At 47.2% G+C, this 16,156-nt stretch overlaps 1 protein-coding gene across 1 annotated transcript; it reads left to right on the top strand.

The window, feature by feature from the left end:
• The first annotated feature begins 599 nt into the window (after nucleotides 1-599).
• Nucleotides 600-3,067, top strand: MID1IP1 (MID1 interacting protein 1). Its single transcript, XM_028113517.2, has 2 exons — nucleotides 600-922; nucleotides 1,197-3,067. Exon 2 carries the CDS (start codon nucleotides 1,466-1,468, stop codon nucleotides 2,015-2,017), a length of 552 nt encoding a protein of 183 aa, XP_027969318.1. The 5' UTR covers nucleotides 600-922; nucleotides 1,197-1,465; the 3' UTR covers nucleotides 2,018-3,067.
• The last annotated feature ends 13,089 nt before the right edge of the window (nucleotides 3,068-16,156 follow it).

The following is a 16,156-nucleotide window of genomic DNA, read 5'->3' as shown; positions in this document are numbered from 1 at the left end:
CATTGGCACATCTGATCTCTTGGGAAAACGCGCAGATCAGACGGTGGGTTGCTCTTCATCCCTGGCAGCAGCTGTTACAGAAAAGATTGAGAAAGACCCGGCCTGGATGGAGGCAAAAGGCTCCGAGGCTCCCCTCCCCCAGCAGCTGGCCAAGCTCAGGGCCACGGCGGGAACACCACGCGTCCACGTGCACCAGGCATGCCCAGCCACCCTTCTTACGTAAGAGCCCTGATACGGAGTTGCGGCTGCTGCTGGTCCCTTTTCCCCGACGGCTAATAATAAACGAGTTCGTAGTTTCTGCGCCACGGCACTATCGATTCAGGGTTGGGGGCTCCGTTTGCAACCAGGGTGCATTTCGGTCATCCCACTCCGGGAGCGTGTGCCTGGCCCACCCAAACCAGCAGGCCAGCCCGCCCTCTGGCCGGTCCGGACGCCGGCATCTTTGCCCGCTCAGTGTCCGGCCCTCCCCCAACTGGCCTGCTCTGCTCTCGGGGCTGGCGGGGTGCGGCTGCTCCCTCCCTCCTCTGCCCTGCCCTGCCCTGCGGGGCCCGGGGCGGCCCGGCCAGGGCGCCCTCCCTCCGCCCGGGTATCAGGCGAGAGGCGGAGCTGGCCCGGCGCGCCCCGCCCTCGCTGTAGAAGGGGCCAGGAGAGTGTTACTCGCGGTCATCCCGGCCTGGGCCTTTTATCTTGGCGCTGCCGGGGAGGCGGGAGGAGGAGACACCGGGGGTGGCCCTTGAGCGCCGGCGACACCTTTCCGGGGCTCTATAAATTGAGCACCTGGGATGGGTAGGGGGCCGACGCCACCCCAGCCGCCCGCAGTCACAGTCCGGCCACTGACCGCAGCAGCGCCCGCAGGCAGCCGCCGCCAGCAGCGGGAACGCTGACCTACCCAGCAGCAGGGGACCTCGAGGCGCAGCAGGAGGTGAGTGCCCCCGCCCCATCTCTGCCCGGTCAGCATGGGTGCTGGGACTCAGGCTTTTCCGAGGGAGACGGGGGCGGGGAGCACCCCTTCCTTCTCTCCGCGGCCTCGGCGGGCGAGGAGGTGGGACCGCGGGGCTGCGGGGGGAAGCGCAGGGTTGCGGGAGCCCGCGGGTCGCCGTCCCGGGGGAGTCGGCACCGGCGAGGGCGCTGTGCGCGGGCGGGGCCGCCGGACACCCCCGCCGTGTGAGTAATCGCTTTCGTTCCCGTCCCCCCAGGCAGGCCCGGGCTCGACCCCGCGGACCACGCGCCGCCATCGCGAGCTTCCGGGCGCCCAAGCTCTGAGCAGCCGCGGGTCCCGCAGGGCCCGGCCGCGAGCGAGACGAGAGTTGGAGAGGGCGGAGCAGGAGCCGGGAATCCCGGCGCTCCGGCTCTAGCCAGGCCCCCAGCGCGGGCCTCGGAGAGCGCGTGAGGGCGGGCAGCCCGTCGCCCCAGCCGGCCACCCCGTGCCCCTGCGTCCTGGTGCCCCGGCGCCCGCGCGGCCACCATGATGCAGATCTGCGACACCTACAACCAGAAGCACTCGCTCTTTAACGCCATGAACCGCTTCATCGGCGCGGTGAACAACATGGACCAGACGGTGATGGTGCCCAGCCTGCTGCGCGACGTGCCCCTGGCCGAGCCCGGGCTGGACAACGACGTCGGCGTGGAGGTGGGCGGCAGTGGCGGCTGCCTGGAGGAGCGCACGACCCCGGCCCCCGGCCCGGGCAGCGCCAACGGCAGCTTTTTCGCGCCTTCCCGGGACATGTACAGCCACTACGTGCTGCTCAAGTCCATCCGCAACGACATCGAGTGGGGGGTCCTGCACCAGCCGCCGCCGCCGGCGGGGAGCGAGGAGGGCAACGCCTGGAAGTCCAAGGACATCCTGGTGGACCTGAGCCACCTAGAGGGCGCGGAAGCCGGCGAGGAGGACCTGGAACAGCAGTTCCACTACCACCTGCGCGGGCTGCACACTGTGCTCTCCAAACTCACGCGTAAAGCCAACATCCTCACCAACAGATACAAGCAGGAGATCGGCTTCAGCAATTGGGGCCACTGAGGCGGGACGCCCGCGGCTGCCCAGCACCCTTCCTGGCCCCATCTCTCACCTTCTTTCCCTCAAAGCTATTTTCTTTCTGGCTGTAGGGCGCGATGGGCGATGGGCGGACTGCAAAGTTGGGGGGGGCTGCGTACGTGCAGGGGGCGCGGCGGGGCTGCCTGGAGGAAGGGGCCTCTTTGCGAAGAACAGAGGAAAGTGGTGGCGGGAGTCAGGGTTGGGGCCTCCTCCCCCTCTCCCGCAGTGGAGGGGGGGGCTGTGTTCTACGAGGGTGGGAATGGGACTGGGCTGACGCCCTGCATTCAGCCTGTGCCTTTCCTGGAGTTTCTTTTCTGTTCTTTCTGGAGGAGATGAGTCGAGAAGGGGCCATGCCGGGGCGCGGCGCTGGGTTGCCACACTTGGGAGCGGCGCCCGGAGCTGGGCGCTGGGAAAGGCGGGGCGCGCAGCCTCCTACCGTCCTGCCATTGGGCTGGTGGAGGCCGCAGCGTTGCTAGGATTGCATCAGTTTTCCTGTTTGCACTATTTCTTTTTGTAACAGTGGCCCTGTCTTAAAGTATTTCCAATCCCCTCCTTGCTCTGAAACTTCGTCGATTCCATTGTGATAAGCGCACAAACAGCACTGTCTGTCGGTAACCGGTACTACGAGATTAATGATTTTCTGTTACACTGTGTAGTTGTCCTGTGGCACCTCTACCCCAGCCCTTTCACGCCCTCCCCGCCCCCACCCCAGTGTGTGGAAGCTGGCGCCGTGCCAGCTCGTACGAAGCTTGCCACTCAGCCAGTGAAAATAATAATGTTATTATGAGAAAGTGGACTTATCCGAAATGGAACCAACTGACATTCTATCCGTGGTGTACATAGAATGATGAAGGGTTCCACTGTGTGTCCTATGTCTTAAATTTATTTAAAACTTTTTTAATCCAGATGTAGACTATATTCTAAAATTAAAAAAAAGCAAATGTGTTAACGAGACTCGGCAAAAGTTTGTTGCTTTTTAATCTGTCCATGAATGGCCTAGCTAAGTGAAATAAAAATAAATTCAATTGCTCTTTATTTATTTATTTATTTTTTTAGCAAAAGAAAATGTTATTTTCTCTCTGGTATTTCAAAGTGGTGGATAATCATCTCCATAAGGATCCGGGTTTGTTTGGGATGTAGCTACCAACGAGATTCACTACCAAGCTTTTTATTAGTAAGTCAGTACCCGGTAGGCCCACACACCTCAACAAAAATTCGTAGATAACCAAAGTCATCTGGGAAGGTACATATATTTTTCAACCCCCTTGGCCAGGTTTTCACAGTGCTTGATTAACATTCTGAACTTTTTAAGAAGCCCAAGCACACACTGAAGTGTTTTTTGAGGCAGAAAAACTCATTTTAGGGGCAGAAATTTCACTTGGCTACTGAGAAGTGAAAAATCAGAAAAGAAACTCCGGCTAATACAGGTGCATGCGCCTTGCAGGTCTTTACTTACAAGACTCTCAGGTGGATCTTAGGAGATACTGAAACGTGTTATAATGTGTGCCGGGGCCTCTTTCCCTAGTTCCCAGGGAACTGCTAAGTTTTGTTAAGCAGTGCCCAGCAATGCTTCCGGTTTTTCGGTAAGCCAGCGTGCACCTGTGGACAGCAGCACCTGTGGACGGCAGATTGGAGCCAAGCTGTAGCAGGGCCCTTGGGAACACTCCTTAGATGCCATTAGGATGCCTTCCTGGGAGGGTGCTCTGCATTTTCTTTCTTTCATTATTTGTTTAGGGGGAAGTAGTGTTGGATCAACTTCAGTTTTTAATCTTGAAGTCATGACACATCTCTCAGCTCCTAGAGCTTGAATTTAAAATACATATAATTTTGCAGTCCCCAAAATAAAATAAATTAAAAGCAAAACGTTTTTTGGTGGTGTGGGCAGCTCAAGTCTATTATCAGCTTTTAGCAGCAGTGAAAAAATGGGGAAGTGTCAAGACTGGGGTGCTTGCCTTTGCCAGAGAAAGTTAATCATTGATATATAAAGATAAGGAGAACAACACCAAAAGTAAGGTATACAGCCTCTTGCTTTGTATTCCCTTTAAAATATCAAAGTGTAAACAACAAAGAAGGGAAACTGCAGAGGCCACGCGGTGGAAAGAAACACCAAGACTTTGGAGCCAGAAAGTGGTGTGTTCAAATCCTCTTGTTACGACTTACTAACTAGGAGTATTCAACCATCCACGCTTGTTGCCACATTTGAAAGTAGGCATAATAACTACAATGCTTTCTTCGTGGAGTTGCAGTGAGGATTACATGAGCTGACATATATAGAATGATGCTTGGGAGTTTCTTCAGGCACTACTGAAAAGGGGCCTTACAGGTTTCTCTCTTGCTCTAAATGTTGGTTCATGTCTCCGTTGACCCCCTTGCCTCTCTCCAGGAACATATGAAGCATGGAATGCATAATTTCAGTTACATCCTTGAAACAGCAGCTCAACTATTTCCATCCTCAAAATCTCAAGGGAGAACCTGAACTCAAAAGCAAAAAGTCATAGTTTGAGCAGATAATTTGCAGGAGTTTTAGGAGATGCTAACTGCAAGCTGTTTTCAGGATGTTCTTGTGGTATACAGAATACAGATAGCAAAACCTAAACTGTACATGGTTACCAATTTTAACTGCATTTTGGGAAACATTCCTTCATGTAAGGTTATTTTTATACATAAATAATGATTCTGACCTAGGAGTAATAACAAGCACTGTTAAAGAGGATTGGGTTTTTTTTTTTTTTTATGAACCAGTGAGGTTTCCCAGCCCCCCAAAGTACTAGCCCACAGATAGTGACTACTGTTTTATTCAAGATCAGTTTATGAGACAAAACAAGGGCAAATCATGAAAACTTTAAACATGTGGACTCTTGGATTGGTCTCTTAAAATTAATTATTAGTCTTCAAAATTTCAAGCTTAAAAATAAAATAAAATTTCAAGCTTTATGTAATTTCTGTTCGAGGCTACATTGCTTTAATTAATGAGATAATTTAAACTTAAAGTTATTTATTTTTTTCTTTTAAGGTCGGGTCCGATTTTTTTTCTTTTTTTTTTTTTAAGTAACTCAGGGAAATTATAAAAGGCTGTTCTTGAGTTCCTCTAAACACTTTATTACAACTCCAGTTAGTTCATTTGGAGCTGTGTAGACCTTTCAGACCGACCTGGTCAAACTTCTCATGTTATTTAAAATTTGGCTTAAAATCAGAGGTAAAGGGATGAGTGACTATTTTCAGAAGGTCTTTCCTGAGGAAGCTCAAAGTACTGGACAGATTTTAAAAGTTGCAAAGACTGGGTGGCACCTCCCTCAAAGAGCTCTTAAGGTTGTGTCAAAGAGCTCATGGGTGCCTGAAGGTGCCCATCTCCGTGGAGGCTTGTGACCAAAGGGAAGGCACGGCTAGATGAACCAGGCAAAACGGAACAGCTTAGAATGGAATTGATTACCCTCCAGATATTTACATTTGATGCGATTTTCTACATCAAAACTGCACACCGAAGCCTTTGAGAAGGGCTGCTTTTGCCTCTAAAAACCAGCTTTCTGCTTTGCTCACATGGGGTTTTTCATGTTGTACATTTACACAGTGTTCCTTAGTGGTCTGGCCTCATTTACTCTTTCTCTGAACCTGAACTCAATTGTTAGAAAGCAGCTGGGATTATTATTGTTTGGACCGACTTGAAAACTAGCCCACTGTTAACAATTTTTTAAAAAAATGAAAGTTATTGTCGTTTGCATATGCCCCATAGATTCCCCTTATTTGTAGTTGCCAAACAAAATTCACTGGGGCATCGTGTCTCCCCTCTGCCTCCCCCCTCCCGCCTTCTCCCCCTTAGTCTCTGGTTCTCCTTGCAAATTGGACACAGTTCTGGTGGACTGAGGCCTCAAATCTTAGAGTCTACCTTTTTCTAAAGGAAACTATCTTTTTTATGGGACGTCTAGTACATTGATACCAATCATTACATCCTTGTTTGATTTATTTGGAAGAGTTTTGAATGAAATAATGACAGAGGGGATGTTTTCTCTAAAAATTTAGAGGCGATTTTTACCCCCAACAGATAAAAAAAATCTGGACCAGAGGTTCACAAAAACTTTAAGCATGTAGACTATTGGATTGGTCTCTTAACATTCATTATTAGTCTTTTTTAAATTTCAAGCTTAAAAATAAAATAAAATTTCAAGCTTTATGTAGTTTCTGATCGAGGCTAAATTGCTTTAATTAGCAAGATAATTTAAATTTAAAGTTATTTATTTTTTCTTTTAAGGTCAGGTCCGAATTTTTTTTTTTTTTAGTAACTCAGGGAAATTTGACGGGTGTTCTTGAGTTCCTCTAAACACTTTATTACATCTCCAGTTAGTTCATTTGGAACTGTGTAGAACTTTCTGGTAAGTGGTGGAGATAATGATCGTCTATTACCAATAACCATTTCTGTATCTGGAAGCCAATACCATTCTTTGCCTTATGCAACGAGGGCTCCTTTCCTGGGTCCCCCACTTTCGAGGGCCCCCCATGATTCCTGTAAGGCCTTGTGACTCCCCCGGGGCAAGGAGTCCTCAGAGCCAAGGGAATGCCCAGAGCTTGTGCCCCTACTTCTAGACCACACTTGGGTACCTGGATTCCCAGAGTTCCTTGTCCAAATGTCTCTCACCCCCTTCAGGGGACTTCCTAGACATTGGCCCTGAGTTTATTCTCCCGGTGGTGGACATGCTTGGATGGCGGACAGGGCTTGGATGCAAACTGGGTTGTCCAGAGATGGAGCTTGGGGAAGAAGATAAGGGGATGGAGTGGAGATGGGAGGTCCCCTCTGGGTTTCAGGAGGGACAAAGGGTTTGAAAGTCTGCAGAAAGGAAATTAAGAGGTGAAAGCAGCTCAAGCCTTAAGATCTCTTCCAGCATTGGCAAATGAGGATTCTAGCATTTTCCTTTGTGTTTCCCACATTCCTCAGGAGCCTCCCTGCTCCACTGAAAGAATGTTATTTAATTAATGAAATGTTGGTTAAGGAGAAGGAAAACCACATCTGTACACAGAGCTTTTCCAGCTGCTTGCTATTCAGGGCTTGAATGGAGGTGATTATAGCAAATACCCAAACTGATACGCCTTCTGCCTTCCGTAAAACCACGCAGATTTCGCCCCCTCGAATTTTCTTTCATCTATTTGTTGCTGTTGTTGTTGTTGTTGTTGTTTTAATTACTGAGTTGGCTGTTTTCTTGTTAGTGTCAAAAGTCTTGGTCAAGTTAAAGCACAAAACTAATAGTTGTGTGCATCGGTCTAAACAAGGCCCGCTAAAACCACAACTGTCTCATCAGTCCTTCCTGTTTTGGCATTCTCTATATTAAGAGGAACGTTTTTGTTTTGCTTTTTTTTTGTACCTTCCCATAATTTTTCTTCTATTTTTATTACTTCTTTGTCTATTGTTTCAGAATGCTTTGCCTAGCAGTTTTAAAACCTATCTACCTTCAAAAACTCCGAACTGGTAAGAATTTTGATTGGAGAAAGTTTTTATCATTTAGTTGAGACCGGGTCATTGAAGGTAACTTTCTGACCTTGAGCTGTCTAGAGAAAGTGCTTTCCAAAACAGCAGATAAGACCGAGAAAATACTAGCAAAACACAGAGCCCAGTTCTTTATTTTAGCTAAATAAACAATGTTGGGGGTGGGGCGTTTTCGAGACTCTTCTTTTACTTTTGAATACCAGTCTTACTACTGTTGATATGTGCACTTTTATCAACGAGCATTCAGTTAACAGGATGAAACCGAACATGATTCATTTGATGTTTTCAAAGGTAGGAACTAACTTTGTAGTTTTTTTTTTCCTTTTGAATACCACACTGCTGAGGTAAAGAATGTTGTAGCTTGTGGGTGAGCTCAATAGGGCCAATTAAAACCTGACTACTCTTCCACCATGTTGAAATACCTGACAGAACTTGCTGAGTCCTTGGATAATGGCTTTTTTTTTTTTTCCCTTTTTCTTCTTCTTCTTCTTCTGAGCAGACATCTAATTGAGGAGATTTCCTGTTTGGTAGTCAAGCAAAGATGAAAATGAAAGTACCGCATTGTTGGTTCTGACCAAGGTATTTAAAATTTTCCGGTTTTTCACAATGTGATGTTAATTTTAAGCCCTGCTATTTTGTTAATGAAACGTGTGCGTTGTGAAAGAACACGTATGTGTACCATAGCGGCCGAAGTATGTGCAGAATGCGAGGAGCGTAGTTAGTGTGTTTTGGTCATTCAAAACAAGGTGTAGTATTTTGTGACATCTAATTGACATTGCACCTTGTAACTCATCGATGCTTTGAGGGTACAATTTAGCTTCTGTTGTGATAAGTACTTGCTGACAGTTCCTTCATAGCTTAAATGTTTGGAGGGAAAGTGCCAGAAATTTAGATGTTTCACCCAAGTGTTGGGGGCTGGGAGGAATCTCGACACCCGCAGCCCTTTCCAACCAGTGCATTTGGGAGCAGAGGAAAAGGCCTACTCCCTGGAGCCAGTTTAGCCTCAAGGAGAAAAAGGGAGGTGCTGAGACAAGCTGCCGAATTTCGTCTTTCCGAATTTACCAGATGTCACCCCTGGGTCGGCGTGATAAGGGCCGTGATGGAGAAAGACAAAGTGTGTTTCGGGACACTCCCACCCACTGGAAACCTGAGGAGCAGGGAAGTAATCCTCCTCTTCTTCTTCTTCTTTTTTTTTAATATTTTATTTATTTATTTGACAGAGAGAGACACAGCGAGAGAGGGAACACAAGCAGGGGGAGTGGGAGAGGGGAGAAGGAGAAGCAGACTCCCTGCTGAGCAGGGAGCCTGATGTGGAGCTTGATCCCAGGACCCTGGGATCATGACCTGAGCCGAAGGCAGATGCTTAACTGACTGTACCACCCAGGCGCCCCCAAAAGGGGCATTATGTAAGGGGGACAAATCGAATAAAAGGAAGAAGAGACTTTAAACGAAGAGAAGAAATGGAAACGTGGCAGAGAAGCTGTGGCAAACTGCGTTTTCTAACAAAGGGTGCCATGTTCTTTCTGGCCCTAAATGCCCTTCCACCGCCTTGTCACCTTCCAGCAATTGGTAGACTCTCCCTCTCCTCACCTTGAATTTAGGTGGGGCTTTGTGGCTGCCTGGTTAAAATATACGTGGCCTTCACTTCCAAGGCCAGGCCACAAAGGGCAGCACATCCTCCTGTTGTGTGAGATACATGGTCTCTGGAGATGCTCGCCCTGGGAACCCGGTTGCAATGCTTCGATGAAGCCCGGGCCATGCGAAGAGGTCACATGCAGGTGTCCCAGCTGATGGCCTCAGCGAGGTCACCGCCCACAGCCAGCATCTCACTGCCAACCCTATGACCGGGCCTTCTACTGAGTCTAGCTCCCAGCCTTTGAGCCACTCTGGCCGACGCTGAGTGGAGCAGCGACAAGCTGTCCCCATTGAGTCCTGTCCAAATTTCCAGACTTGCACACAAAATATTTTCATTCTTTGAAGCCACTGTGTGGTGTGTTACCCAATAATGGATAATCGGAGCAGAGACCTTTATCCAAATTTCAGATTATAGAACTAAGTGAAAGCAATTGAAAGGAGAATGTAGGGTGTCTGGGTGGCTCAGTCGGTTAGGCGTCTGCCTTTGGCTCTGGTCATGATCCCAGGGTCCTGGGATCGAGTCCCACATCAGGGTCCCTGCTCGGCTGGGAGCCTGCGGCGGGAGCCTGCTTCTCCCTCTCCCTCTACCCCTCCTCCCCCGCTCATTCTCTCTCTCTCTCGCAAATACATAAAATCTTTAAAAAGAAGTCGAATGTAATTATATAAGACAGGGTCTGTTTTATCACATTTGCCTGAGTAACAGGTTCTAATACACCTAGAACCTTTGGAAATATTCCTCTGATGGCTGGTGTGGAGAAAAGAAGGATCCGAGGTAACATTTTACAGTTAAAGCTCAGCTTGGTAGGCAGAATCATGCACAACCCCAAAGATGGTTGTGTCCTAATCATCCAAACATGTGGATATATCTCCTTCCGTGGCAAGGGGGGAATAAAGGTTGCAACAGGAACGAAGGCTGCTAATCACCTGACCTTCAGATGAAGAAATTATCCTGGAGTATCCAGATGCGCCAATGTAATCCCAAGGGTCTTTAAAAATGGAAGTAGGAGACTGAGTCAGAGTCAGAGTCAGAGTGATGCAGCATGAGGAAGTCGCAATTTGCCCCTGCTGGCTTTGGAGATGGAGAAAGGGGTCATGAGCCAAAAATCAGAGGCAGCTTCTAGAAGCTGGAAAAGGCAAGGAAACAGATTGTCCCGAGAGCCTCCAGAAAGCATGCAGCCCTGCCAACACCTCGATTTTAGCCCAGCAAGACCTGTTTTAGACTTCTGATTTCCAGAGCTGGAAGATAATAATTTTGCATTGTTTTTATGTCACCAAGTTTGTTGGAATTTGCTCCAGAAGCAATAGGAAATGGAAACACCAGGCCTCTAGCATATGGCCAGAAAACAAAAAGGTTAGACTCTTGACACTTAATGCATTCACTGTCTTGGGCCGGCTGGAATATAGAATTTCGAGCACAACAACTTGTTGAAAACAGTACTGAAAGGTTCTTTTCACCTTCTTTTGTGAAAGAGACTTTATTTTTCTTTTCAGCTCTACTCTTGGTGACGGTAGCTCTGCATAAACAGACAGGAGTCGTGGCGCTGCCACTGGGAACTTAAAGGGCTTACTTTAAATCTAGCAGCCTTCTTTATTATGTATTTTGTGGCTAAGATCTTGCGCTCTTGCTCTCTTCATTTTTATTTGTTCGATTCTCACTTCTTTCCCTTCTGGAACTGTTTTATGACATTCAGATGTAGCATTCATTCCTGCAGCCCCACACCTCATCATTAGTTCTGGTTTTTTTATTGAGATATAATTACATGCAATAAAATGTACCGTACCTAGTTTGAGTTTTGACAAATGCACACACCCATGTAACTGATACCTCAGTAAAGGTACCCAGAGTTCCCATCACCCTATGAAGTTCCCTCATGTTCCTTTCTGATCCTCCCCTCCCCCACAGCCTAGGCAACCACTCTCCTGAGTTCTATCCTCATCTGCCAGTTGGTCTGCTCTGGAACTTCCTATCAATGGAATCATGCAGTATCATCTGATCAATGCTCTTTGGGGTTCTGGCTTGGAGTCTTTTCTGCAAAATGGGGATACTACCTCACTGGATTAAAAGTAATAGCAACGAACTGCCATTAGGCTCACACTCAGTTACTACCCTGACTGGTGCCAACCTCATGCACAATCTTGTTTTTTTCCTCACAAAGGCCCTGTGAAGTAGGTAATAATATTATTCTCATTTTACAGAAGAGTAGATTTGTCTCAAAGACTGCTTGTTGTCTCCTAGTATCTTTTCTCTCCTTGTTTTCCCAATTTTAGCTGGGAACTTGGTCACCCCAAATAAAGCTATAATTCTCTTGCTTCCCTTGCAGCTAGAGGTGACCACATGACAGAGTTCAAACCAATGAGCTGAAAGCATTAAGTTTCATATATGACTTCTAGGAGGTGTTGTTAAAGGATGGGAGAGTACATTTGTTCCCTTCTTCTTGTCGTGAAATGGAGCAACTCGGGCTGGCTGGAGCTTCAGCAGCCATGTTGGATAATAAGGTGGCAGCACTGTGTTTAGAAGAGCGGGGTAGGGGGAAAGGGACCTGGGTTTCTGCTCATCATGGATGGCCTACCTCTGAACTTTGATCTCAAAAGCCAGAAATAAAGTGCTATTTTGTTTAAGTCACTGCCATTTCTGTTGCTCATGGCCAAATCTAATCCTAACTAATACTGAAACCAGGGTTTGAAGAATCTGTTATAAGGGAAGCCAAGTCTTCAAGATATGACAACAATTAAACCATAACTTGTAACGATCCTGAAGTAAGTGTTTGCTAGTGGTTAATTCAATATGTTGGCCAGGGAAAGGATAAAAATGAAACCCTTGGGGAAGCAGATACTTTTCTTTTACCTGATTTGTTCTTTAAGGCTTTATAAAACAATGCAACCACATTCTAGACTATTCTGACTATTTAATCTGTGATTTTTCCAGGCCCCTTTCCTTTTGTTTCCTTTTCTCTTCCTTCATTGACTTCATTGCTTATTAGTATATGCACTGATGAGAATTCACACCAGAAGCTTTAGATTCTTGTTAATAACTCTCATAAACACTTTGAAAGCATAAACTCAACCTCAAAGCCATCATTCCTGAATTGGGGCCCACAGGGAGTGAGAAGGCAGATAAAGGAAATGGAATGTTTCCCAACCCCCCACCCCTCCCCAGTGCAGTGTTGGAAGGCAGAATAAACAGGAAGTGGGGTGTGGGGGGAGGAGTAGCTGGGAGAGAGACTCCAAAACAGTCTGCACCTGCTCCACACAAACTCAGAAGGAAAAAAGTTCTAAAACAAAAGGCCCAATCTCTCCCTTTCCCCCTCCCTTCCTTCTCTCTTTCCCTCCTTCTGGGTTAAGGTGCACTGGAATCAAGGGCAAGAGCTCAGATGCGTCTCCAGGAATTTCCAGTCTAACAGGAAAGACCAAATGTAGTAAACAATCCAGCAACACCGAGAGAGATAATGGAGTTAAGCAGGGCCCTGGGAACATGCAGGAGGAAGTTTACATGGAGTGATGCTTCATTTGGTAAATATTGGGCACCTACTATGTGCCAGGTGTTGGGCTATGTGCTAAGTGATGTTAGTGAACATTACACAGTCCCTGCCCTCCAATAAACAGACAAACAGGCAATTACCACACAGCTTAATAAGTGTGATGATAGGTGGGTACACGGCATTCTGCGAGCTCAGAAGAGAGGCTCTTACCCAGGCCTGGGGTTGAGCACCAGTCCCTTGGACAGAGCGGCCTCTACAATGAGATCTGATGGAACAGTGTGGATTTGCCAGGGGAAATGCAGCTGGGATGGATTCTCTGGGGCTATGTCTGAGAGCCTGGCAGTGGGGATGGATGGAGGGTGAGAAATGAGGGTGATACTTAAGCAGAGGTCATATTATGAAGAGATTTTTAAAGCATGCTTAGGATCTGCCTCCTGATACGATGCACGGAGGACACATTGCTTCTGCGATCATTTTGTCCAACATACTCGAATCACATCCAACCGTGAGGAAACCCCAGACAAATCCACATTGAGGGACATTCTACAAAATAGCTGGTTTATGCTCGTCACAAGTGTCAAGGTCATAACAGGCAAAGATGCAGGAACTGCTCCACAATAAAAGAGGTTGAAGGAACAGGATGACTGAACGCCGCATATGATCTGGGACTAGCTCCTGGCCCAGTAATGTCGACAACATCTGTATCTACAACTATATCTCTTTTGTTATAAAGGACATCATTTGTTCAATTGGGAAAATTTAAATAAAGTCTATATACTGTCTTAGAGTCGTGTTAATTTTCTGATTCTGATTATTGTATTGCAGTCATATGTTGTTATTCTCATTCCTAGGAAAATATACCCTGAAGCGTTTAGGGGGAGAGAGGCATGTGTTTCCAATTTATTCTCAAATGATCCAGAAAAGAGAGAGAGAAGTAAAATGGGGTATCTGGGTAAAGGGTACATGGAAAGCTTTTGAACTATTCTTGCAACCTTTCTGTAAGGTTGAAATTATTTCAAAACAAAGAGTTAAAAGAACCCCCACACTTGAGCATTTGGACTTTATCTGAGGACAATAAGAAATGGTAAGCCATAGGAGGGTTTTGTGCTTTCAGATGAAGCCTCAGGGTGCAGTCCAGTGAATGGTTCAATCTGGGGTGGATTCATGGCCATTTCAGAGCCTCCTGCAAGAATTCAGATGACCGGGGCGGGGGGTGGGGAGCGGGGGGGGGAGGCGCCTGGGTGGCTCAGTGGTTAAGCATCTGCCTTTGGCTCAGGTTGTGATCCCGGGTCCTGAGATCAAGTCCTGCTTCAGGCTCCCTGCTCAGTGGGGAGCCTGCTTCTCCCTCTGCCCCTCTCCCCTGCTGATGCTCTCTCTCAAACATAAATCAGAAAAAAAAAAAGAATTCAGATGACCGATGATGGTGGCCTCCAATAAAGCAATGGCAGTGGAGGACAGAAGTGGACAGATGAAGATTATCTAAGAAGTGGAAAGCAGAGGGTGTGGTTGCATGTTTTGAAGCTTATGGAGAGGGAGGAGTCAGGGATGACCTTTGGGATGAAGTGGTTCCGCATTGAGTTTGTAAGATAAGCATGAGAGGCAAAGGAGTAGATTTTAGGAGGAAGGGTTTCAGTTTTAGACCTCAACTACTAAGCCAGCCCTAGCTACATACAGCGTTCCTCGGCTCAGCGGATGGGAACTCCATCCCTCCAGTTGCTCAGGCCCAAAACGTTGGAGGTACTCTTGACTCTTCTCTTTCTCTCATATGTCATATCCAGTGTGTCAGGAAGTCTGGTTGGCCTCTGTCTTCGTAAAATACCAACTACCTGACCGCTTCTCACCACCTTTACTGACTGTGCTGGCCCAAGCCACTATGATACCCCATCTGGATTAGTAGGTAGCTTCTTGGCAGGTGTCTCTGCATCTATCCTATCTCTGTCTACAGTAGCCAGATGGATGCGATTGAAACAGAGCTCCTATCATGTCACTCTTCTGATCCAAACATCCCAAGGACTCCTAATAACTCTCAGCGTAAAAGCCACCATCTTTCCAAAAGCCTTCACGACTCTGCACAGAATGGCCTCTAGTACTTCTCTGACCTTATTTCACCCTCTTCCCCTCGTGCACTCTGTTCCAGACATGCCAGCCACTTTGATTCTCCTTCAACTTGCAAGACATGCTCCGGCCGTTGGACCCCTCCCTCTTGCTGTCCTCTCTTTTGGAATGCTCTTTCCCCAGATACCAATGTAAGAGAAATTTCCGAAATGGCAAGGACTTAAATAAGAGAGTCATTTCTCTCTCTAGTATAAAGGAAATATGAAGGTGACGTGTTCAGGGATGCTCTTGTGACCCCATTGGAGGTGTTCTGCTGGGCCTGGGTGTGGAATGTATGTTTCGAGTTTCTCATATTTCCCATTTTCGTTTTTATTTCAGCATAGGGCACTGGTAATGCTTTTTGGCCACATGATATTATCTAGCGCGACTTGTACAAATAGCCCCAAGTGTGAGTGAAGCTTTGCTAAAGAGACAGAAAGGACTCAAAATGACAATAAATTACAGTAATATATTTTCTGAGGTGTAAACTTTTTTGTGAAAGGAATGCATATATAAATTTATCCGTTTTAACAAACCAGCAAGATCAAGGGGTTACAAGAGTTAAAAAAAAAAAAAAATTAAACACCAGGAGATCATTTCCCGGAATTTGACATATTCACAAAACCTTTTAAAAGTCAGGGTAGGCAAAATATACATATTATAATATCTCCCATAGAGAAAAGACCTTTAGGGATATGCTCCTGCTCGTCCCTACGTGGGTGACAGGAGGAAATGGATTTTTTATGATCTCTCTTTAAAATGATTGGCTTGTTTCTTTTCTTTCCTTTTTTTTTAGTGTACATAAAACCCCACCCTTAAACCCAAGGCAGAACAAACAGCCAAGGGGTGATGCATAACACTCAGTGAGGTGGTGGTTAAGGCGGGAAGACTCCCATGTGCCCTGGGTGACACGGCCTGCAGCATTGCAGGAGTGGGGGGGCGCCCCTTCTTCGGCCAACTCCTGAGTTACCAAGAAATCCTGTTCTGACTTCCTACAAACAAAAGTTCCTTTGGGGGAGGTGTGGTGTGGGTTAGTAGCTTCCTATTTGTTCGAAGGGGTCTTGGCTAAGCAGGAGGAGGCTCCCCAGGTTTGTTCGGCTTAGAAACCCAGGGCACAGTAATCAAACCAGAGCCAACACAAATGATTTTTCTAACATTCCAGCTCACATCAAGATTTCCCACGCCAGTACCTCTTTGGGGGACGACCGGGGAAAGGATCGGGAACTTTTTGTTGCAGAACACTGGGAAATAAGGATTGTTCCAAACTTTTCGGCCAGCAGTGATACGGACATTTGGCAAAACACTTAAAGGTGTGCTGCAGACATAGCAAAAGAGGAAGGTAGAGGGTGGGGGCTTGGACACTTCACAGTAGAGAAATGGAACCAAGGAAGATGAGATAGCATGACCAGCGTGGAAGGTACCCCTGATGAGGGCAAGGAGGCC

Source organism: Eumetopias jubatus, unplaced genomic scaffold (genome assembly GCF_037043125.1).
Source record: "Eumetopias jubatus isolate StellerSeaLion01/CBP00866 unplaced genomic scaffold, mEumJub1_p1.0 scaffold_11, whole genome shotgun sequence".
Classification (NCBI taxonomy): Eukaryota; Metazoa; Chordata; class Mammalia; order Carnivora; family Otariidae; genus Eumetopias; species Eumetopias jubatus.
Note: the sequence above shows the minus strand (reverse complement) of the source record. Positions and strands in the feature narration are given on the sequence as shown.

Excerpts from the sequence above, each read along its gene's own strand:
- MID1IP1 (XM_028113517.2), top strand. The coding sequence starts at position 1,466 with ATGATGCAGATCTGCGACACCTACAACCAGAAGCACTCGCTCTTTAAC.